This window comes from Triticum urartu, chromosome 7 (assembly GCF_003073215.2).
Source record: "Triticum urartu cultivar G1812 chromosome 7, Tu2.1, whole genome shotgun sequence".
Taxonomy (NCBI): domain Eukaryota; kingdom Viridiplantae; phylum Streptophyta; class Magnoliopsida; order Poales; family Poaceae; genus Triticum; species Triticum urartu.
The window spans coordinates 71223254-71245625 of NC_053028.1; the positions used below are offsets into that span (position 1 = coordinate 71223254).

At 45.3% G+C, this 22372-nt stretch overlaps 5 protein-coding genes across 5 annotated transcripts; 4 read left to right on the top strand and 1 right to left on the bottom strand.

Moving 5' to 3' along the window:
- On the top strand, positions 1-8937 carry LOC125523187 (long chain acyl-CoA synthetase 4-like). Its single transcript, XM_048688238.1, has 19 exons — positions 1-249; positions 445-508; positions 607-696; positions 2131-2187; positions 2337-2385; positions 3799-3875; positions 4841-4880; positions 4971-5065; positions 5555-5722; positions 5825-5935; positions 6010-6097; positions 6590-6656; positions 6748-6823; positions 6937-7054; positions 7185-7430; positions 7521-7660; positions 8169-8351; positions 8447-8566; positions 8708-8937. Exons 1-19 carry the CDS (start codon positions 122-124, stop codon positions 8741-8743), a joined length of 1953 nt encoding a protein of 650 aa, XP_048544195.1. The 5' UTR covers positions 1-121; the 3' UTR covers positions 8744-8937.
- Positions 8938-10636: 1699 nt separating this feature from the next.
- On the top strand, positions 10637-13274 carry LOC125522238 (L10-interacting MYB domain-containing protein-like). The gene is made up of 3 exons (XM_048687320.1): positions 10637-11005; positions 11479-11795; positions 11881-13274. Exons 2-3 carry the CDS (start codon positions 11481-11483, stop codon positions 12244-12246), a joined length of 681 nt encoding a protein of 226 aa, XP_048543277.1. The 5' UTR covers positions 10637-11005; positions 11479-11480; the 3' UTR covers positions 12247-13274.
- Positions 12736-14185, top strand: LOC125522237. Its single transcript, XM_048687319.1, has 2 exons — positions 12736-13507; positions 13588-14185. Exons 1-2 carry the CDS (start codon positions 12736-12738, stop codon positions 14058-14060), a joined length of 1245 nt encoding a protein of 414 aa, XP_048543276.1. The 3' UTR covers positions 14061-14185.
- A 649-nt stretch (positions 14186-14834) lies between these two features.
- LOC125520152 lies at positions 14835-18136 on the top strand. Its single transcript, XM_048684986.1, has 3 exons — positions 14835-15375; positions 16544-16672; positions 16922-18136. Exons 1-3 carry the CDS (start codon positions 14990-14992, stop codon positions 17601-17603), a joined length of 1197 nt encoding a protein of 398 aa, XP_048540943.1. The 5' UTR covers positions 14835-14989; the 3' UTR covers positions 17604-18136.
- LOC125520153 (nuclear nucleic acid-binding protein C1D) lies at positions 17879-22086 on the bottom strand. The gene is made up of 6 exons (XM_048684987.1): positions 21688-22086; positions 21534-21589; positions 21097-21151; positions 20920-21000; positions 20594-20839; positions 17879-18222 (listed from the first exon to the last, which is right to left on the bottom strand). Exons 1-5 carry the CDS (start codon positions 21908-21910, stop codon positions 20631-20633), a joined length of 624 nt encoding a protein of 207 aa, XP_048540944.1. The 5' UTR covers positions 21911-22086; the 3' UTR covers positions 17879-18222; positions 20594-20630.
- Positions 22087-22372: the final 286 nt, after the last annotated feature.

A 22372-nucleotide genomic window follows, 5' to 3' on the forward strand; every position in this document is an offset into this window, starting at 1 on the left:
CCGATCTCTCTGTCTCTGTCTGTTCCGTCCAGCATCGTGTCAGCAGCTACCTTTCTCCGATCCATCCCATCCTCAACTATTCTCCCTTCGCTCTCGTATCGTACAGTCGTCGTCGGAGGCGATGAAGTTCCTTGTGGAGTCGGGCGGCGCCGAGGGGAATGCCGGGCCGTCGTACCGGAACGTGCTGGCCAAGGACACCGGCCTGCTGCAGTCGCCGCCCGGCGTCGACTGCCTCTGGGACCTCTTCCGGTGAGCTATTCAGCTAGCACGCAACCCCTCCCACTCCCACTCCCATCCCACCTCGCTGGACGTATGGCCGGCGACCACCGTGCCAGCATACGCTTAAAAAAAATCCATGGCGATCGAGCTGCACATGCTCAAACCCGCTCTGTTTCTGAAGCTTCGTCCATCGATCTAACACGCCTTTTGCGAGCGATCTTGCAGCGCTTCCGTGGAGAAGTACCCCAGCAACCCGATGCTCGGTCACCGGCCAGTTGTCGACGGCAAGGTACTTACTTGAATCTCAGTTCAACTAGCCAACCCGTGCCGATTCCCTCTGCCAGCTTGAATCAATGGAGCCAGCAGCTGAATCAAAATACCATGCAGGTCGGCGACTACGCCTGGATGACTTACAGGGAGGTCTGCGACGTCGTGATCAAGCTCGCCGCCGCCATGAGCAATTCCGGAGTCAAACAGGTGCGTGCGTGCGTGCGTGCATACACACAGCTTGATTGTGACCGTGATGATGTAGACCAGCTATCACAATGTGAAGCCACAGCTAAAACTTAATTTGGGCGATCAGATCGATCGATGGTCAACTGCTCATGAATCGATCCAACACGGGGACAGAAAATTCCAAGCCCTGCTCTCGATCCTAATCCTCCGGAATTATATAATTAAGTAGTAGCAGCAACTAGTAATAATTACGCGTACGCCAGGCTACTTGTTAATACTATATCATTAGCAATACAGTTCGTTGGTGGAGGTATAATATGCCCATATCGCGTGCATAGCTTGCTCGTGTAATCGGTTAATTAGCTGGAGCACGGTTGGACCACGATGTCCACAGCTGCCAAGTTGAACAAACCGTTGAGGAAATCATTAGTTAGGGAATGGCTAGGAGTCAATCAACTGAAATTTTGATTTGGGTCAGTCAATTTGGTCTGGATCAGTTTAAAGCGTTAGATGGAAAATTGAACGGCCCAGATTATGTCTTCTTCCTCAGTGCGTTTTCCTCCACCCGCCGTGTGCTGCCGCCGCCAGCAACCGCCTCGCCCCACCACGGGTCTTGCTGCCGCCCCGGGTCAACCCTTCTAGCCCCGCCCACGTCCATTTTTTTTCTCCGGCGAAGCCCCACCACCGCCCTTGAACCCTAAGATAGATAAAGGGGTGCTGACAGTGAGCCTCTTCATCTCTCCGGCGAGGCTCTTTCCTTCCCCTTCCTTCATTCAAAATCAATTGACCCGATTTCAAAATTCAGCTGACTGACATGTAGCTAGACTGCATTAGTTAAGTGATACACCTATTAATAATACCGGATATGCTGCTCACCACCAATATAGTTGCGGTTGAGAATACTTGGTTAATAGTCTCATGATGAGATCTTTTTGTTGTTGTTGGGTAGCAACTCTGCAAGTGTTTCAATTAAAAAGGTGATGGGGTGCATCATCAGCCAATGACCGTTAGTGTTATCACCTTTGGCTTTAACAAAAGGATAGCATGCTTATCCCTTCCAGTATCCTGTATAAGCTTAAATTACAACCAGATATATACTAGTACTACAAAATATACAACCACTGTCACATGGATATGGCTGGTCTAGTGGTCTGGATGCGAAGAAAGTCCACCCTTGAAGTTTTCTCTTGCATGGAATAGTCTAGTCTTCACCAGAACCATTTCAAGTCTGACCAGCTCATACGCTAGCTGCAGGGAAGAGTTGACCAGTTCGATCGTGCTTGCCGTGTAGATGCTGCATCTATCATATTCGTTTTCCATTAACACAAATTAAATTAATTTGTGTTTGACAAAAACAACTCTCGTACGTGTTGTCCGAATGTTTACTAACGAACCCTCTGATACGTACCATAATATCCTCACAAGAAAGTTGAAATAAAGTGATGTTAATTTCAGGGTGAACGCGCTGGCATCTACGGTGCAAATTGTCCGGAATGGATTATCAGCATGGAGGTAAATCATTACTTAATCATCCCTCACTTAAACAGTGTTTATCCCCGTATATGATGTTGTAGTGAAAAACATTGCAGTACTTCCAGATGAATATTGTATATACATATGTTTTTGTCTGGCTTTGCAACTTATTTCACCATATACTGCAGGCTTGCAATGCCCTTGGAGTTTGCTGCGTGCCGCTCTACGACACTCTTGGTACGTAGTATCTGCCAAGTCTAACAGACCACTTTTAAAACCCTAGAAAATTACTCCCTCCGTTTCATAATGTAAGACGCTTTTTGACACTAGTGTAGTGTAGTGTCAAAAACCGTTTTACATTATGGGACAGAGGGAGTAGTTAAAGGACTAGAATTTTTTTTCATAGAATATAATATTAGTAAGTACTCCTCGTGTTTCTTTTTTCCTTTGCATATTAGTTTTTTCTCAAGTCAAACTTTGCGAAATTTGACCAAATTTATATTAAAGATTATGAAAATCCACATACCTTTTTTATGATGGATCTAATTATATGTATTTAGTATTGTGAATGTTTGTATTTTTCTATAAACTTGGTCAAACTTTAAAAGGTTTGACTGAAGACAAATCTAATATGTGAAGTAAAGAAACGGAGGGAGTATCTTGTATTTTCTTTTCTCCAGGCCATGTCAAATACAAATATAATAGGACGACTTGGGCATGTGATTACCGTCTAGCCAAAAAAAGCCAACCTTGTAACCTCCATCTCAATCCGACGATCCAAATCTACTTCGACTGGAACTCGAACCTAGTACATCAAAAAACCTAACTGCCCTAAGACAAAGCACATATGACCTACCACCTCATTCATATCCCTGCATCTCAGGACTGTGAGTCACAAAACCATAGCCATCGGGTTGCCCAAAACCACCATCTTAAAGTCGAGCTCGCACGTCGTCGTGGGACAACAGAAACCGTTGACGTATAAATGCATAACCCAACTTTTTATTAGTTTGAGCTTTTGGATGAACTGACTGATGCATACAATTTTACATGGTATTAGAGCCAAGAGGTCTTGAGTTCAAGACCCGGCTGGCGCAATTTAAAAATAAAAAAATGCAGCCTAATTTTGGTCTACATTGAGGCCTGACGGAGCCACGCGTGAGAAGGAATGTTGACGTATAAATGCATAACCCACCTTTCTCCATCAGCTTAAGCTTTTCGGTGAACTGACTGGTGCGTGCATTTTACAAAACCACGTCACATATTTTGATATATTTATTTTTTTAATGTAAATTTAGTCAAATTTCACAAAAGTATAACCTAAGAAAACCTAATATGCAGAGGAAAAAAGAACGGAGGGAGTACTTACTACTCCCGCCATCCCAAAATAAGTGACATGGTTTTTGTTCAAAATTTAAACTCAAACCACATCACATATTTTGGGGCGTGTAAATTATTTTATTCTGGCAAAAACAAGTGCCTAGCCCCGTTAGTAACAATCATACTTTTCTAGGGTTTAAAAATGTGTATGTTACACATGCTCGCCAAAAGAAAGAAAGACATGAAGTCATGTTATACTAATCTTCACGACTAGCAAAGACGCAAGTTTAATCAAGATTGGATCCGACTAATACTCTCCTTTTTGTCCAGGTGCTAATGCAGTGGAATTCATCACCTGCCATGCCGAACTCTTGATTGCTTTTGTGGAAGAGAAGAAGATTGGCGAGGTACCAATGCGGCCACTTAATCCTAAATTTCATCACTCCATTAACAAGTTTCAAACAAAGAATATCACTACTACACTAGGTCAAATATATTTTTATTCCTCTTAAGCGCGCATGATTGGCCCACAATGAATATCAAAATCCGAGAAGTTTTACACAAATGAACCCCGGTTTGAAAATACTCCCTCCGTCCCATAATATGATAATATAGAAGAAGTTCTACACAAATGAACCACTAGTGTAGTATAAAAAACGCTCTTATATTATGTGACGAAGGGAGTAGATACCAAGCTGTATTAAATTTTATGGTCTTTCAGAGATGTGGAAAGAGGAGGAATGGAGAAATGTCACACGGGTTTCTAAAAAAAACCGGGCTGGTCAGTTAACCACAACAGTCCAACAAGTATGTACGACCCTTTCGGCCCGTCTAGTCGTAGCCTTACATCAGCCCGGCCCGGCCCGGCCCAGTAAGGTCGCGCGGTGAACCCCACGACCGTGCAGCAAAAAAAAAAAAAGACTGACGGCGAACACCGGTGGCATCTGCGCCGCACGGGCGACGCCGCCAGGCCTTCCCCGGCGAATCACCGCTGGAGATTTGCAGCGGGAGGTGCAGCCCCGTCCCAATGACGGCACGGCGGTCCGTTCCGCGAGAGAGGCGAGTGCTATGGGCTCGCTGCAGGCGATTCTCGGGTTCCCCCCGCCGCGGCCGACTGCGACGGCCGGGTCAACTCCACAGGATCTAGGTTGGGCTAGTTCTTATTTAGATGGCTAGTTCTCCGATTCATCGTCAGTGCGCCGCGGAGAGGTCTCGCTTCTGTCCAATGGAAGCAATTTTCTCAATTATGTTTATCCTCACAGATCAGGAGATGTGTTAGCAAGAGAAAATTACAATTCTGGATCCGTTTACTGTTTGCTTGAGCCTTTACAGTCCCTAGTGCCCTGATTGCTGATGCTTTCAATTGTGGCAGCTCTTGAAAACCTGTCATGCCACTTCAAAGTATTTGAAAAGTAAGTTGTTGCAATAATAAGCGGTATCGATCAATTAGATGGTTCGTCACTGTGGGACTTACATTGGTTCTATTGTTAACTCATTTTCAGCAATCGTCAGCTTCGGAGGAGTCACAAACGATCAGAAAGAGGAAGCTAAGAACCATGGGCTGTCCATTTTCTCATGGGAGGAATTCCTGATCACGGTAAGATTTGGTCTTCAGCTAGCTTCTTTTAGGTGTTTTGATAGAAGTTATGGAAAGAAGTGCTTCGCAACAATCTTTCTTTTAAGAAAAGAAATATGCAATGCAAATTATCTTATTTTGGCATGTCTCCTAATAAGATAGGACTTTTTTTTAATAGATCTAGTGCTTCCTAATAAGATCTTTAACACCCCCTGCAAAACCCTGAAGTAGCTTTACATATATCATATTAAATGTGACATATTAGCTACTTATATGTCTTACATGATTGTTATAATAGTATATATTGCACAACCAATAAGGTAAATTTTGTGAATAATCTTGGTCCCTTGTTATTGAAATAGTTCAGACTGTCCTGTATTCTAGTTGAAAATACTGAACTGTAGTTCATTTCATTCATAATGTAAGGTTTCCAAGTTACTCCTGTATGACGTGCTATTGAACCATTATAATAAAGTTACTCATAAACTTGTGTGCCTGACATGTTTATAGGGTGGAGGTGAACCTGTTGATCTTCCTGAAAAGAAGAAATCCGACATCTGCACGATCATGTACACAAGTGGAACAACAGGAGACCCTAAAGGTGTTATGATATCAAATGAAAGCCTTCTTATTAACCTGGCAGGTGCTGATTCTGTAGTGCAATCTATTGGTGAACCTGTAAGTATATAGCCCCAACACATTTCATAAGGAAATAATCTTTGCACATGCTTCATTGGATCACACAAGTAATGCTTGTTACTCTCCACTTTGTGGTTGCAGTTTGATCAAGACGATGTTTATTTGTCATATCTTCCACTAGCTCATGTCTTCGATAGGATGTTTGAGGAAGTGTTTATATCTCATGGATCGAGAATCGGATTCTGGCGTGGGGTATGCTTTGTGAATACTCTATTTACCTAGGTAGTCAATTGGTTCATACTGATATTAGTGTCATGCATCTGTAGGATGTCAAGTTGTTGGTTGATGATATTGCAGCACTAAGACCAACAGTATTTTGTGCTGTTCCACGTGTACTCGACAGAATATATTCAGGTAAACTCCAGATGTTAGCTGTTAACATAGTTAGATATTTATACAAAATCCATTATTGTGTCATTTGGATAAAGCACTTTTCTTCGATTGCATAACTTGCTACAGAAGTAATAACTGCACAAGTTTCTGTAAACTCTTGCTTTCTTCTATCAGTGACGTGAACATGTTCAGATATTATTTCATATTTGTTTCATTATCTCCAAATGCATTAATAAAAGTTATTTCTGCGGTTTCATTGTTATAGATTTCGAAGATCTTAATTAATCACCAATGAGGAAATGCTGTAGCTTTCAGTTGATGTAGTTGTTGAAACCGTACTTAAAGTATTGGTGGAAAAAATCGATAAGTCTGCAAAAGGAAATAAACGGAGACTATCAAACTTCATAGAGATGGATGACATGTAACGAATAGCTTCAATGGAAGATTACATGTAATGTACTAATGTCTATTTTTACTTTGCCTAATATTTGATGCATTATTATTTTTATGTAGGTCTTACAACCAAGATTTCTGCTGGTGGTATATTAAAGAAAACCTTATTCAATCTTGGTTACAAGATGTAAGTTTGCACATGATTATAACCGAGAACCCTTTTTTTAAGTACACATATCACTTTATTTTTATAGCTACGTATTTTATTGAATCATCAGGAAACTAGACAGCATGAAGAAAGGAATTAAACATGAGAAGGCATCTCCATTCTTTGACAAGTTAGTTTTCAGCAAGGTACAGTTAGACATTCAAGAGCAACCAACCTTATACTTCATCAGATAGAATTAAAAATGTCAATGTAACTTTATGTCTATATACTATGTCCTAACGTAGTGCTTATCTTTAAGGTGAAAGAAAGGCTGGGTGGAAAAATCCGTATTATCGTCTCTGGTGGCGCTCCTCTTGCTGTGGCGGTTGAAGAATTTTTGAGGGTTGTGACATGTGCACATGTTGTTCAAGGCTATGGTATGCACCTTGTTGTTTAAGTTCCTTTATTATTACGTAGACAAGCCCTGCAGATGAATTGCACATATTATTAGATGACAGAAGCACTTCCTAATAAAGCTTTATATAATTCCTATTTTTCCAATTTTAGGACTCACCGAAACCTGTGCGGGATCTTTTGCTGCCATACCAAATGAATTCTCCATGGCTGGGACTGTTGGCCCACCAGTTCCACATATAGACATTCGCCTTGAGTCAGTTTCAGAGATGGGTTATGATGCTCTGGCTAGCATTCCTCGTGGCGAGGTATGCGTAAAGGGAAGTGTTCTGTTCTCTGGATACTACAAAAGAGAGGACCTAACACAGGAAGTCCTGACTGATGGATGGTTTCACACAGGTTAGCTATATCCCTAACTTCAACTGGAGGCAATGGATATCTTAGGTTATTATATTTTAGATGATGACTGTGAGTTGAATAATGATACAGGGGATGTTGGTGAGTGGCAACCAAACGGAGCCTTGAAAATCATTGACAGAAAGAAAAATATATTCAAGCTTTCACAGGGAGAATATGTTGCAGTGGAAAATCTAGAGAATATCTACGGTGTTCTTCCAGAGATTGATTCGGTAAATATTAGTCAATTATTCACTTTGCAAGTGACTGTCGCGATTTCTGTCTTCACTGGGTTTGGTCCTACTTTTATGCACATGCTTGGTGAAAGAATTGTGTAGGGTACATGATTTTGAAGGTAGGTAATTAAAGTGTTAGTTTGAAGTTGAAGACAAGTTCATAGTTGGTACAGTGTGATGACCGCTGATGCCATAACATGTTTCTTAATTTCTTCAGTAATATAATTTTTTACCATAGTAGCACCGCAAAAGCCATTAGTTAGAGGTATATAATCCAAACATGCATCAATGTTAATCCCTGAAAACAGCGACTTCTCAAAATTATATTCTGTTGGTGGTTTCTCTTGTCGTTTCGCTTGCGATCATTTGAGAGACTACACAGAGCACATGTGTCAAAAAAAGAAGGGCATACATGCAAGACATAGATAATGTTTTTGGTCTATTTTCTATATCCAATTCATCCGCCATTTGTCTCAGTATTCATGTTTCTGCCGATCAATTTCAGATATGGGTGTACGGGAACAGCTTTGAATCTTTCCTTATTGCTGTGATAAACCCCAACCAACAAGCGCTCGAGAACTGGGCTGGACAGAATGGAATCACTGGAAATCTGGAAGAACTATGCGAGAACGCGAAGATTAAAGAGCATTTTATAGCAGAACTCGCAAAGGCTGCAAAGGAGAAGAAGGTAAAGCGCCCTGTTTTAGCCATCTACAGCCCAATTACCACCACTGTTTGTTCCAGCCAGTATTAACATGTCCCCGTTGTTTTCGCCTTTGCCAGCTGAAAGGGTTCGAGTTCATAAGGGCGGTCCATCTTGACGCGGTGCCGTTCGACATGGAGCGCGACCTCATCACCCCGACGTACAAGAAGAAACGGCCTCAGATGCTCAAGTACTACCAGGTCAGACCTCATAATGAAACGCACACTTTTCCCCAATTCCGGCTTATCGTGCCGTTCTTTTTTCAAAAGTTCTACAGTTTGCACAAGTAAGACTAAAAACCGCCATCGCTTACCTGAATCATGTTTTGCGTTAATGTTCAGGGAGCCATCGACGCGCTCTACAAGAGCTCGAAGTAGGAGAGCGGGCACTCTGAACAGCAGCGAAACGGTTTCTCGATCCTCGGCGCTTCCATCGAATCCTCGTGTGCGCGTGTGTGTATGTAAATTAATTAATTAATGTACAAGACTTTGTTGTCAATGGTTGCTTACGTTTTTCACACAATGATGATATTCCCTCCGGGTTAATTAATACGACAAGGCTTGTTGCTGAAGGCTGCCTACGTTTTTCACACAACCGATATTCCTTCCCTCTGAATCCTATTCGGTGCTCTGTCTGCACCCCTCTGATTGATTGGCTTATTACTGTTGCTGGTGCGGCCTTCTCCGGTCAGCAGCCCGGCGTCAGCGCAGGCCCGGACGCCGGCGTCACCCTCCGGCATTCTTAAATTCCCTGCCCTATACGCGGAGACAGGCTTGAAGATTCTCGGCCAGTTCTTCCGAATCTTCTCTTCTGTCTTTGTTGACCTGTATCCCACCAATATTATCACTGTGCTTTTTGGCACCATTTCTTTTAGATGAAATAATTTTCTTTGCCACCATTAAAACTGAAGGGGGGCGTTGAATCAATGGTCAGCAGTCAAACGCTGTCTTATGGTTTTGAACATTCTGAGCTCCACTGACGGATGAGCGAACTTTCCCAAAAGCAGTCCACATGCTGCTACCAAGTGAGTGAATGCCAACGCGAAAGGGAGAGGCATCGGCTAGATGGCACAGAGCATGTCACCGTCGCAAGCGAGACCGGGCGTCTGGCGTGCGTACTGCCGCTGAAATTCTATTCTACTGTCGCTGAGGTTTCAGTCAGGGAGGGAGGAACATATACATTTCTTCTCTTTTGGTGCTACATGCATCGCCGTGCCGTTTTGTGAGGCGCACCAGGTGTCCGGCCGAACCGTGTCGCTTTCGTGGGTTTTCCTCCGGCCGTTCCTCCCTTGCGGGGAAGATTCCGCGGCTATTTCAGAGCAAATTCGTGGGTCGAAAATGAAGAAGGAACATAATGACAAAATGTAACTGTTCACGTCGGGGTTTGTCTCTTTTTTTTGTTCTTCATGAGTATTTCGAACTTGGATTTAATTTTTTTTTATATAGCGAAACACTCTAAATTTGATTTTCGTGCAGCGGGGATCATCTAACCCATGGTATCGCCTGATATTTTCCAAGAGTATTTCAAATATGGATTTAAACTTTTTTAGGGATACATATCTTGTGAGCATTGACCAATTTTTGGAAAAAAAATTAAGTCTTAAAAATTTGAATTTTGTGCAGTGGTACCATGGCCTTGGCATCCTGCTATTTCCCCGAACTAGGCATCACACTTCATTTTGTTCTTTAACCATCAGTATGCTACTTTTAAGGAAGGCTCCCCTGGGTTTCCCTTGTACCCCTTGCGATGGCGATTTCCCAGCTATTTCTAAGCAAATTCGTAGTTAAAAAGAAAAAGGAAAACACAACGACAAATTTGGGTTTAGGCGAACCAATCTGTGATTGGATGGTTAGAGGGACAAGTGGTATCCCCAGCCCACCAAGATTCAAGTACTGGTGCTCGCATTATTCTTGAAAAGGTGCTCATAGGCGTAGAGTGTGTGTGCGTGCATTCATAGGGTGGTGAGTGTATGCATATATGTATGAGCGCTTGCGTCTGTACTGTGTTAAAAGAAACAAATTTGGGTTTACAGTAGCGAATCTATCCACCTTACCAACTAATCAGCAGAATGTCCACACTAAGGGCCCGTTCGGAAGCAGTCCACGAGCTGGCTTCCGAAAATCGCTCCGAGAAGTCGCACCGAACGAGTCCACTTCGAGAATCTGGCTCCGCGGAGACGAGGATTCGGCAGTGCAAAAATCACGGAGACGAGAAGCTGCCCAGGCCCAGCTTCGCAAATATCAGAAGTGGGAGTTGCTCAAAATTACGGTAGCAATGCCACCCCGAAGTAAACTACTCGAATCGTTTTCCTCGACGTCTCCTCTGCTCTCGCACCTCAGCTCGTACTCTGCTCGTACAGAAACGAACGGGGCGACCTCCTCTGCTGTCGCAACCCTAGCCGCCGCCCCGTCGCCGGTCGGCTGCCGCGCCGCCGTCCGCCGCCGCTCCTCGGATCTACAGCCCGCCCCGCAAGTCTCGGTCCATCGACGCTCGCAGCAACCGCCCAAAGTCCCCGTGGTGTTGTCTCCCCATCTGCCGCCACTCCCTCCATTGGCCGCCGCCAGCAGCCGCACGAAGTAGAGGTCCCGACGGGCCTGGCCGCAAGATCCACGGTACAGAAGCCATTCCCCCAGGTCAAGGTGAGCAGCCACCTCCCCCCTCTTGTAGTACTCTGATTCAGCCTAGTTCATGCGCTGTGTGTGGACAGCCCCAATTTCCTATGATATGAACCTGATGTGTGGACTTTTTGCGTATATATGTGTAGTGCAGTCTGTAGTGATATGAATTGATTTCAGATAAAATCAATAATTTCCTTATGTTGGTAGTACATGTTCATGCTGGTACAGTTTATTTTCCATATATTTGGGGACATGATTATATACTGATGGATGATGATTGTTTGCTACATATTCGTGCTGCTACTGATTGTTTGTGAGATGGTAGTGATTGTTTCCCAGAAAATTGGACACATGATTTATACTAATGGACACTGATTGTTGCTACATGTTCATGATGCTACTGATTTTGGTATCTATTTGTGAGATGGCACTGATTGTTTGGCATATATTTTCGAGGAAATGTGTATCCGTAAAGTAACATCATTTTTGTATAGAAATGTCGTCAACTGGGTCTGCCGAATGGACCGATGAGAATACTCGGATTATCGTGGAGTTGTTTGTGAAACAAGTGAAGGCTGGAAACATGCCAAACACTCATTTGACACCCAGTGCATATGATGAGGTGGGAAAGGAGTTCTTGATGAGAACTGGGCTTGAGTACACACCAAAGCAAGTGAGGAACAAATGGACCAAGTTAAAACGTGAGTACAACACATTCAAGAAGCTCAAGTTGCGCGAGACTGGAGGGGGTTGGGACTTTGAGAAAAACACTGTTAAACAAGATAATGAGTGGTGGAAAAAGGCGAAAGTTGTAAGTTCGCATGCTTATGTTTCTCAGAAAATAAAATCTGAACTTGTCATGCTTTATGTACTAATGTCTCTCTTTCATACAATAGGACCTTCCAGGTTGTGGCAAGTTCAAGAAGCATGGACTCCGTAACGAAGAAGGCTTGCGCGTCTTGTTTGAGGATATCAGTGTTGATGGCACTGACCATTGGAACCTCGCATCTGGTCTGCCTCCCCCCTCTAGTTCGGCATTGAAAACAGCCTTGAATGTTGATGAAATCACCGATCTTGATTTGGAGGATGATAGTGAAGAGCAACCTTCTCCGACAGTAACTAGTTCATCTAATGTGAGGCTTGGGGTCACGATTCCAGAGAAGAACAAGAAATCGAAGACTTCACAAGTGATGCAAGAGGAGATTAGAAAGATTAGTTCTATTGCCCAAGCTTCACACACATCGTTTCAGTCTTTTCTATAGAAAGATGAGACCATTTCTGTTGCCTCTACCATGGATTTAGTTCGTGCTTGTGGTGCAACATACGGCACTGATGAGCATTTCATTGCTACTGAGCTCTTTCTGAAGAGAGAGCAAAGAGAGATGTTCTTGCACATGACATCCGACTCTCGAAAGGGTTGGTTGCGTAGGAGGTTTGACCTCAAGTATGGGAACTAGTTTGTTCTATCTTATCTTAGCTATGGGAACAATATTTATGCGTATGTTGGTGAACCTATTATTATCTTGTGCTATCGGTACAATATTTATGCCTATGTTGGCGAACCTATTATTATCTTGTGCTATCGGTACAATATTTATGCCTATGTTGGCGAACCTATTATTATCTTGTGCTCGGAACAATATTTATGCTTATGTTGGTGAACCTATTATTATCTTGTCGGTGAACATATTTATTCCTATGTTGGTGAACATATTGTTTTGCTTGATGCTAACTATTGTTTGATATGGCAGATGTCATCGGATAGTGATAGTGAGGATGACAATAGTTATGAAACAATGAGGAATTTGGTTATGCATCAACAACATAATATGAACATGCTTTGTTCAGGTGCAGCAGTCATATTTGGCAAGTATTGTGAAAGTTGGATGATGAAGGCTGAACCTCGGAAATCTATTTTGAGTGGATTTGGATGGCTTCAAGAGACTATTGCCACACCGGGAGAGACCTACACAATGTTGAGAATGACGGCAAGTGTGTTCTTTGATCTTCATGACTTGTTGGTACGTAACTATGGTCTAAAAGAAACAACATTTGTTAGCACTTATGAGTCTCTTGCTATGTTCTTGTGGACATTGGGAGGTTGTGAATCAAATAGAAGAACTCAAAATCGCTCCAAACATTCAGCGGATACTATCCATCGTAAATTCCATGAGGTTCTACAATGTGTAGTGAACATGGCATCTCACTACCTTAAGCCACAAGACCCAAACTTCCACATTGTGCATGATCTAATTAAAAAGGATAGGAGGGCTTATCCTCATCTCAAAGATTGCATTGGTGCAATTGATGGGACTCATATAAGAGCTTCTATTCCCGATGGGCCACCAAAAGTTAGGTACATTGGGAGGACAGGCATGACAACTCAGAATGTGATGGCGGTATGTGACTTCGATATGCACTTCACTTATGCTTCAATTGGGCAACCTGGTTCTATGCACGATACAAATGTATTATACCATGCAATTGAGAAGGACAGGCCCACCTTCCCCCATCCTCCAAAGGGTGAGCATTTCTTTTCATTACAAGTTTACACATGATGTTCTCTATCCTCCAACTAACATGTATGTGTGTTGTCAATTTAGGCAAGTATTACCTTGTAGATGCCGGGTATCCTAATAGAGATGGATATCTAGCACCATACAAAGGAGAACGGTATCATGTCCCTGACTTCCAAAGAGGTTCACCTCCAAATACTCCTAAGGAGAAGTTCAACAAGATTCACTCTTCCAAACGCAATTGCATAGAGAGAACCTTTGGAGTGTGGAAAATGAAATGGCAAATTCTCCTCAAGATGCCAAACTACTCGTTCCAAACACAGATGAAGATTGTTGCAGCTACTATGACATTGCACAACTATGTTCGCCTCCATGACAAAGACGATCTCCACTTTATTCGATGTGAAAGAGATCCGGATTATGTGCCAACAATTCCGGATAGATATAAGAAGTATGTTATTCCTCCGAGTGCATCGGATGCTTCAACTTCAGAGGCAAGTGCTCCTGACATGGATAGGTTTAGGAATGAACTAGCCACGGCCGTTGCTCTTGGTTGGTGAAGTCATGCTTCTGGTCCATACTATTTGTTCCCTGTTTGATTTGCAAACATATGCAAATTTGATGCAGCTTTTGTGGTACTGCATATGTCAAACCTTGTGGTTCTTCATCTTAACTTGAGGGAATTCAAAACTCTACATGTTCAGTACATTTTTTTGCATTTGTGCTAGCTAAAACTGCTCTCTGTACAGCCAAAACTGCTCTCTGTACATCGAAATATCTCTCTGTACAGCCAAAATCGAAGGAATCTGTACAGACAAAAAAAAAGAACCTACTTCTAATCTGGCCTGCAGCGCACATGTGAGCCCAGCCGGCTTTCACTACTGAAATGGGCTTTACACCTGTCCACCTGAATGGGCTTGATCCTACCTTACTAGGCTGCCAGCCCATGCATACGCAGCTGCTCCCCACTACTGCACCGAACGCTCGCTGGCTCCATGAGAATCCAGCTAGCGCCAGCTTCACGAGAAGTTGGCTCGTTTCGGAAGCCAGCGTCCGAACGGGGCCTAAGTACAAGAGACAATCCTGGAATTTTAGACTCCACTGACAAAGATGATGCTTTGCCAATAAGCTTTTCGGCCGGGAAATTCTTTTCCCCTATTGGCTGCGCCGGGTGGACCTAGCAATTTCCTCCCGGCCTTCTAAGCCAGCAGTACGATGATAAGCATGAGGACCGGAGACTGGTCAACCCGAAAAAACTCGGTTTCGCTGGGTCAAACTTTAGGACCGGAAGTGCATCAGCAATTCAGCTCCGCATATATATGCGATCCAGTGGCCCGTGGCCACCACATCATCGTCGATCTACCGTCAGATCTCGTCTCCTCTCCTCTACTTTTCTCCTCGGTTTCTTCGAACTCGAACTCGCCGTGCTCCTTCCTTGCACTCCTCGTACTTGCCGCCAGCCCGCCATTGCCGGCAAGCTTAGCTAGCCATGCAGGACGGTGCAGGAGGAGGAGGAGGGGACGGCAATAGCATGCATCTGCTCCTGAGCATCCTGGCCGACGGCGAGGAGCAGGCGAGGCGGCTCCTCGGTGAGCTGCCGCCGGCCGACGACGAGGGGCAGCTGCTCGGGCGGGGCCCGGCGGCCGAGTGCTGCCGGGGCGTGGCGCGGCAGCTGCTCGGGCGGGGCCCGGCGGCCGAGTGCTGCCGGGGCGTGGCGCGGCAGCTGCTGTGCACGTTCAGGAAGGCCATCGCCGTCGCTAAGGCCATCGAGGCGGCCGGCGGGGACTCGCCGCGGTCGGCCGACGAGGGCGCCGGCGCCGGCAGGGACGCGGCGCAGGCGCAGGAGCGCCAAGGCCAAGGCGTCTGCAAGAGAAGGTGCGTACGTACACGATTATGATTTCAAATTTAGGACGGCGCACTTTTTCTACGTACCTACGGAAATGTCGAGCTAGCCAGCCAGCTATAGTAGCCAGTAGGGTGGTGAAAACGCTCACATATTTGTGTCTCTGAATTCTTTTTCTTCTCACATGCCGATGCTTCAAATCCATGCTCAAAATATTTGCGTGTTTTGGTCTCAAATATGATCCTCCGTCGGATCCATTTTAATTTCTCGCCGATTTAGTACAAAATGGATCGGATGGAGTGGCTTTATTACTCTCGCATCCTATAAGATTATTACACTGTTTCGCTATGGCACCATCAACCAAGCGGAGTAATAACATGCTAAAAAATTGCGGCAAGCCATGCTAAAGAAGTAGTAACACGGTGTTAGACATGTTGAAATATATTGTCCACCCTTCTCCATCAGCTCAGACGTTTGTATGAATCGACTAGAGCATGATTCAATAACACACTAGGCAACTAGTTGCATGTATGCTTGCCATCCAGACAGGGATATCAACTTGGGGATATCAACTTGCTGCCGTTGAGCTCTTCCAATCTCTTCGCGCTATGGTTCATCAACGCCTCATGCTACGATAGTTGTAGCATAGACAATGACATTGACAAGTTGTACTACAAGAGAATAACACCTGCATATATAATAGAGTTAGTTAACCTTTTCCGATCAAAAACCGCATCATTATGGCATAGCCAAATTGACAGATAAAAGGAGTACTCGTGGTTCCAGCAAGAATTAAAGAGCGGAGAGATCTAATGGAAGTTAGTGCCATTTTTTGTTCCCCGTCAAGATGTCATCGCCAGGAAACATAAAGCCAACATAGAAGAAACTAAATACACAGTCCAAATGCTTATCACTTGCTCCTGTGGAAGTTTTCATTCCTGTTTTAAATTTCTCAAATATGTGGATAATTAAATAACTATTCAGTTCTTAGATATGGAGATTTTTGTCTGAAAGGTACCCGACCGCTCGAACGGGGAAACTAGAAAGCGACGTAGAGTAATGGCACAAAGTGGGGTTTTGGTGTTTTGGTCAAAGAGAAATGCATCGATCTACCATGACCATACATATAGCCAGCACTTGGGCATTAGTTAGCATTTGAATTAGTCTAAAAGAACCTGCATGGTCCTGGTTATGACACAGGAAGGGGCTGCCAAGATGGACCAAAAAATTCAGAATACCCGACGACGCAAATCTGGAGTACACGCCGGACGACGGGTTCAGCTGGAGGAAGTACGGCCAGAAGGACATCCTCGGCGCCAAGTTCCCAAGGTTAGTGACCGATTTTCTTTACAGAAAAATAATATTGTAGATTTAGCTGGTGTGTAATTTCATAATATTCTAGATTTTTGCCGATGCTCATGAACACATTAGATAGACAAATTGCATGCAAAAAAGAATATTAGAAATAAAAAGAGTTTGCAAAAAAGAAAAATAGTAGAAAGAAGAGACAGTATTGACCAGCTTCTGGTTTGTGGCACTGACTGAGACGACGATGGTGGGGATATGCCGCGCATGCAGGGGCTACTACCGGTGCACGTACCGCAACGCGCAGGGGTGCGCCGCCACGAGGCAGGTGCAGCGCTCCGACGCCGACCTCGCCGTGTTCGACGTCACGTACCAGGGCGCGCACACCTGCCTCCAGGCGCAGCGCCGGTCCGCCGCGCCTCCCCCTCCTCCTGCCGCGGTGGCCGCGCACGACGTCCAACGGTCACCACCGGCGTTGCCGGACCCGGACATGCAGCTGCTCGAGAATTTCAGGAACGGCCTCAAGGTGGAGACCGACGGGCTACCGCCGCCGCCGCCGCCCTTCCATGGCCACAGCACCACAGCCTTCTCGTTCGCCTACGCCGCGGCAGGAGCAGCGGGCTACTCCCCGGCGGAGAGCGGCGGCCAGCGGCTGCTGCAGGGAGGGGGCTGCTTCGCCCCGGCGTCCTTCTCATCGCCGGCCGCGACGACGTCGGCCGGGCCGGGCTACTTCGCCGTGTCGGCGGCGCACTGCACGCTGGGCACCCACGACTCGCCGGAGCTCGCCGAGGTCGTGTCCGCGGCCACCGCCTCGGACCCCGCCGGCTTCGACTACTCGCTGTACCAGTACCACGGCCTGCAGCAGCACGACCAGGACGCGCACCTGCTGCCATTCCCGTTCGACCCCATGTTCGGCCACCCTTCCTCCTCCCATGGCCAACACAGAGACGCGTGAACGCTCTGTGAACGAACTGAAGCATGATTATTATGAACTGTATATAAAACAGTCGAATTATTCAGCCTCGCTATGTACTATTAATTCATTCATCATCACCATCAGAAATTTACGTCCAGCCTCATCATTTCTTAGATGATGTGCGTGTATGTATGCATACTTAAACGCCATTTCCCATAGGTAGTATCACTATCAGGCATTCCCAAGTGCATGCTGACTAGACTGTCAACGATGACACAGCAGGATCGTCGAAACATAAACATAATCACAACATATAAACATAAAAATAAACATAAGCACAAATGGGACCAGCATTTGACAACATGCATGAGAACCTCAGATGAGTAACAAAAGTGCCTCTGGCACACAAGACCCGCACAGGGGTGAATTATTCTTCCAAACATCTCAAAACGAACGAGCAACAGCAACCTCTAAAAATACATATGTCCAACCCTACATACAGCTAACGAGACTTATCCTCACAACAGCTTTTCTTCTAGCCGTCTCCGATCCTGAGAATGACGGGAGGCCAGCCTCGCTTCACGCCGAAGAAATCATTCGCCGCCAGGACCAGAAGACTTGCCGCACCGTCGCGACGGATTTTCCAAGCTCCTCTTTCCTGCAATCCAGACCAACAATTAATTCACCCAATGTGTGAGATACTAAAAGGGCAACAGCTGTAGGATCTCAAGGCAGCGCTCCTTCGAAGCACGCACTGTTCCACGCAGCTAACAGGAAAGCTTTCTATCCAGTCCATTCCAATAATAATTCAACCAATGTTTTCCAGATGACCCACGGTACCGCGGCAACACCCGCAGGCAATCACACCTTTACGACGACTAACAGGAAAGCTTTGTATCCACGCGTCTGGATCAGCAAACGAATCGGGAATCACTTTCTGAGGTTAATAAAAGCACATTTCACCACATACCAAACACGCCTCGCTACCCGGAAAGGAAAGAACAATCCCCTCATCCAACTGGCTGCAAAACATACACCCACGAGTACCCTTCCATCCTCCACGTGACACAACATCCTTTGTCAAAATACTTTTCCTACTGACCAGCCACAAGAGCAATTCAACTTTTTAATAAAGGAATCTAAATGAACTGAAGTTTCCTAAAAGGACATGGGACTTGTCTAGCCTTAATAGCGCCGTACACCGACTTAACCGTAAATTTGACAGTTTTAGTCAGTGTCCATACGCATCTATCCATCTCATTTGCGAGCTTCACTCCAGCACAATCACTCTTCATTTGATCCCGCAGGCTAGCTAACCCTCCCCAAATCACTTTCCTAAAACTAAAGCTAGTCCATCCATCAGCAAAAACTTCAGAAACTTTTACATTTCTAATGCTGCACAGATTATAAAGTCTGTAATTCTCAGCTAAGCTGATGGTACCTAGCCATACATCTTCCCAGAATATAGTCCCATGTTCATACCAATTTTTCTAAAAATGTATCTTTTACTTTCATAAGACCATACCAGAAATGAAATGTACAGGCTTCAGTTTACACTGACAAATTTACATTACTTGAATATTTATTCCTAATGAGCTTCTGCCAGAGGCCCTCTTAATTACCAACTTTCCACAACCATCTACTCAGTAAACATTCATAACTGAGAAATTCACAGCACCCAGGCCTCCCAAGACCCGTTGACATTGTCCCAAAGTTTTCATAAGAGCTGGCTAGCAACATGCCCGTGGTACTGGCATGCCATGAACCACAAGAAACAAGGTCCAATTTGGTTTACTCTGGGACATTGTAAGGTTAAATGAGTTTCCGTAGCTGGTACAAATGAGATTACTGGTGGGAGACAGCATGAGGTTATTGAGTGACGCGGAACCTGTTGCCGAAGAGTCGTGAATGATCAGACAACGCGCAGGTTGAGGATAGCTACCTGGCACGCTATGCCACTCAGCACAAGAAACAAGATCAGATTTGGTTTACTCAAAAGCCACATACTACTATCTTAGTTGAGTCTTGACTGGTGGTACGAGTGAGATTAGTGATGATAGTCAGCAAGTGTTGGTTGAGTGACACGAAATCCGCCACCGGAGATCCGTGAATGATTGGACAAATCGTTCACCGCACTAGGCCGAGGACAGCCTTGCAGCACGCTACGGCACAAAATCACAAGAAACGAGATCAATTTTGGTTTACTCGGTATTAGCTTAGATGAGTTTTGGCAGTTTATACGAATGGAATTAGTGGTGAGTCGGCGGAAGGTGGTTCCGAGATTTTACAATGAAATTTCTAGATTTTTGGTGCTTCCGAGATTCAGAGTGTAGGGAAGTCGTACTATCAAGAGGGGTACAACAAAATGTATTTTGATTTGAACTCCAAGAAAATCCTAAGCCTATGCCCTGCAACAATCAACTCAAGCCACTCAACTCCTCGTTTTTCAAAAGCCCTAGTACCACCGTGTTTTTCTAGCCATCACTATCAATCCTTCAGGAGTTAGTTTACCCAGAGAGCAAATCCAATTTTCCACAGCACTGTAACTGCCGCGCATCTTGTTCTGGTACTGCCAATCAAAGTTACCTTTGAAGTTTGAAACCTTCTCTGTTAGCTACGATAAGTTTTCCCTGGCACTTCCGAGCCGTTTCGGCATTGGTCCGTTACTTCCGAGCAAATCCTTCCGGTGCCTCCGAGATGTCACTTTGGCATCTTTGCATAGCTTTTCATTGAGGAACTGCTCTGTTTACTTTGGTACTACCAAGACGCCATTCCTTATTAATAAGGATTTGTTACGTGTGATTTATTTGAGGTCAAATTTACAGTGTAAGAATGAATTATAAAAACATATGGAAAGAAAAGTTTTCCTTTAGGGAGTGGCAGTCTTAGAACATTCAGGCCACTGCATAGTACTAAGTCTACCGTGGTAATGCCCGGAAGAAAGGACTTGCATCAAACATTGACAGACCTTGTTCAGCAGCAATAAATACTTAGTGAGGTTCTGAATGCACAAAAGCAGCAATAAATACCTGAGAGCTGCACAAGAGATAAGACCAACACATCAATCTAGTCCTCGTCTTCATCAAGAATAGTTCTAACAGGGCCCTTCACCCCGCTACCATTATACCCAATGAGCTCCTGAGTAGCCTTCGCGAGGAACTCTTCCGCAGCAGCACGAACAGACTTCCTCTCTGGCAGTGGCTGTGACTTCCTCTTCCTCCCAGACCAGCCCGCCCCTTCCCCTTTACTGATTGCCTGCATGCCCTTCTTCTGGTCTGAAAGTAACAAGAATCAGAACCACAACTCTATACCATACAGAGACGAGACCATACAAATTCAACAAGCAATTATATACCGTCTGTCAAATGGGACAACGAACGACCAATGAACCTTGCAGCCGCTTGCGTATTCACGGTGGTGGAAGGTCGCAGTGGTGCTGCAATTCAGAATCCAGGTTGTTATTGGTTTTTATAATCTTACTGAATATCAATTTGTAAGCCAAGCACGCAACAAGAGTGAACAAGTCAAGTACCCTTGTCCCATTCGTTCAATCGATTTAACTTCTCCTGCCACAGGCTCAACCTCTCCTGCAAAAGAAAGAAGGAGAGCTCTTAGGAATGTAACATCCTGTTTGAGCACACAAAAGGAAAAGGAAATCTCCAACTTGCTTCGCGTCAAAAGACAAAAGGAAAGTCATGATGTAATTCTCATGACACCCAAAAACACATGTCTCAAAACTTTCTCATGTCCAAATCACCCTCCCTATAAGTAGTAACTTAGTGCTCCAACATCAGATTAAGAGATACCAACATGACAGCATCCCACTAAACAGTCAGAGGTGAAAGTCACAAGCCCTGCCAGATCTGTTCTGACAGGCAAAAAATCTATCTATATTCGGCAAACACAGTCACATACTTCTGCGCGTCAACTACCGGGAAGCATCACATGTGTGTTCAAAGAGAAACTTACGAACTCCTTCTTGATAGGGTGCTCGTCCGGATTAATCCCGGAACACCTCAGCCGCACTGCAAAACACCGGGAAAAAACGACCTTTGTTATTCAGAAAGAAGAAAGGAATGTATGCGCGAGCTATACGGCAGAACGAGGAGGCGCGAGCCCGTGCCTGCGAAGAGGGAGGTCGCGGCGTGGGCTACGGCGAGGAAGGCGCGCGCCCGCTGCAGGGGCGGGAGCTCGGCGACGGCGTCGGGGTCCTCGGCCGCTGCGGTGAGCATCTCGGCGAGGTGGTCCCCCACGGACTCGGTGGCCGCCAGGGCCTCCTCGGCGGCGCACAGCACCGCGGGCGGCACCGCCGGGGGCGCTCCCGCGACGGGGGCGGCACTGTCCATGGTCTCGATTTAGGCGGCGGCGAAGGCGGAGCGAGAGCTTTCTTTTTTCGGTGAAAAAGTAAAGCGAGGCGAGTTCGATTTGTGTTGGGGGTGTTTTAGGGTTTCAAATCAGCGTGTTTGGGGATCAACCGGTGATCTAATTGGGCCCGGCTATTGAACAGTCTCGGAGAGTTGGATTCCCTTCATCTTAACCTCCGGTTTCTCTCTTGGACTCTCTTCTCCGCACCTTGTCTCTCCTTATCTTCAACCTCCGCCTTCTGTTTTTTTTTCTTTCTTTCAGGGCCCCTCTTCTCCTCATGCCTAACATCTCTCCTCCAACGGTGATGTCGTGTCATCCCCGCCTCTCGCGAGCCCTCGCCAACGACGCCGCGTCTGATCATGGCGTCCATGTCTCGAGTTTGGGCGCCAAAATGAAACAGAATATATAAAGCGTGCATGCTCGCCGTGTGGTTATCCAGCACA

Excerpts from the sequence above, each read along its gene's own strand:
- LOC125522237 (XM_048687319.1), top strand. The coding sequence starts at position 12,736 with ATGTCATCGGATAGTGATAGTGAGGATGACAATAGTTATGAAACAATG. Across the intron at positions 13,508-13,587 it reads CTTCCCCCATCCTCCAAAGG|GCAAGTATTACCTTGTAGAT; the intron begins GTGAGCATTTCT and ends TTGTCAATTTAG.
- LOC125523187 (XM_048688238.1), top strand. The coding sequence starts at position 122 with ATGAAGTTCCTTGTGGAGTCGGGCGGCGCCGAGGGGAATGCCGGGCCG. Across the intron at positions 5,066-5,554 it reads GGGAGGAATTCCTGATCACG|GGTGGAGGTGAACCTGTTGA; the intron begins GTAAGATTTGGT and ends ACATGTTTATAG. Across the intron at positions 8,352-8,446 it reads AGGCTGCAAAGGAGAAGAAG|CTGAAAGGGTTCGAGTTCAT; the intron begins GTAAAGCGCCCT and ends CGCCTTTGCCAG.
- LOC125522238 (XM_048687320.1), top strand. The coding sequence starts at position 11,481 with ATGTCGTCAACTGGGTCTGCCGAATGGACCGATGAGAATACTCGGATT. Across the intron at positions 11,796-11,880 it reads GGTGGAAAAAGGCGAAAGTT|GACCTTCCAGGTTGTGGCAA; the intron begins GTAAGTTCGCAT and ends TTCATACAATAG.
- LOC125520152 (XM_048684986.1), top strand. The coding sequence starts at position 14,990 with ATGCAGGACGGTGCAGGAGGAGGAGGAGGGGACGGCAATAGCATGCAT. Across the intron at positions 15,376-16,543 it reads CAAGGCGTCTGCAAGAGAAG|GAAGGGGCTGCCAAGATGGA; the intron begins GTGCGTACGTAC and ends GTTATGACACAG. Across the intron at positions 16,673-16,921 it reads CTCGGCGCCAAGTTCCCAAG|GGGCTACTACCGGTGCACGT; the intron begins GTTAGTGACCGA and ends CCGCGCATGCAG.
- LOC125520153 (XM_048684987.1), bottom strand. The coding sequence starts at position 21,910 with ATGGACAGTGCCGCCCCCGTCGCGGGAGCGCCCCCGGCGGTGCCGCCC. Across the intron at positions 21,590-21,687 it reads CGCGACCTCCCTCTTCGCAG|TGCGGCTGAGGTGTTCCGGG; the intron begins GCACGGGCTCGC and ends GGTGTTTTGCAG. Across the intron at positions 21,001-21,096 it reads ATTGAACGAATGGGACAAGG|CACCACTGCGACCTTCCACC; the intron begins GTACTTGACTTG and ends TCTGAATTGCAG.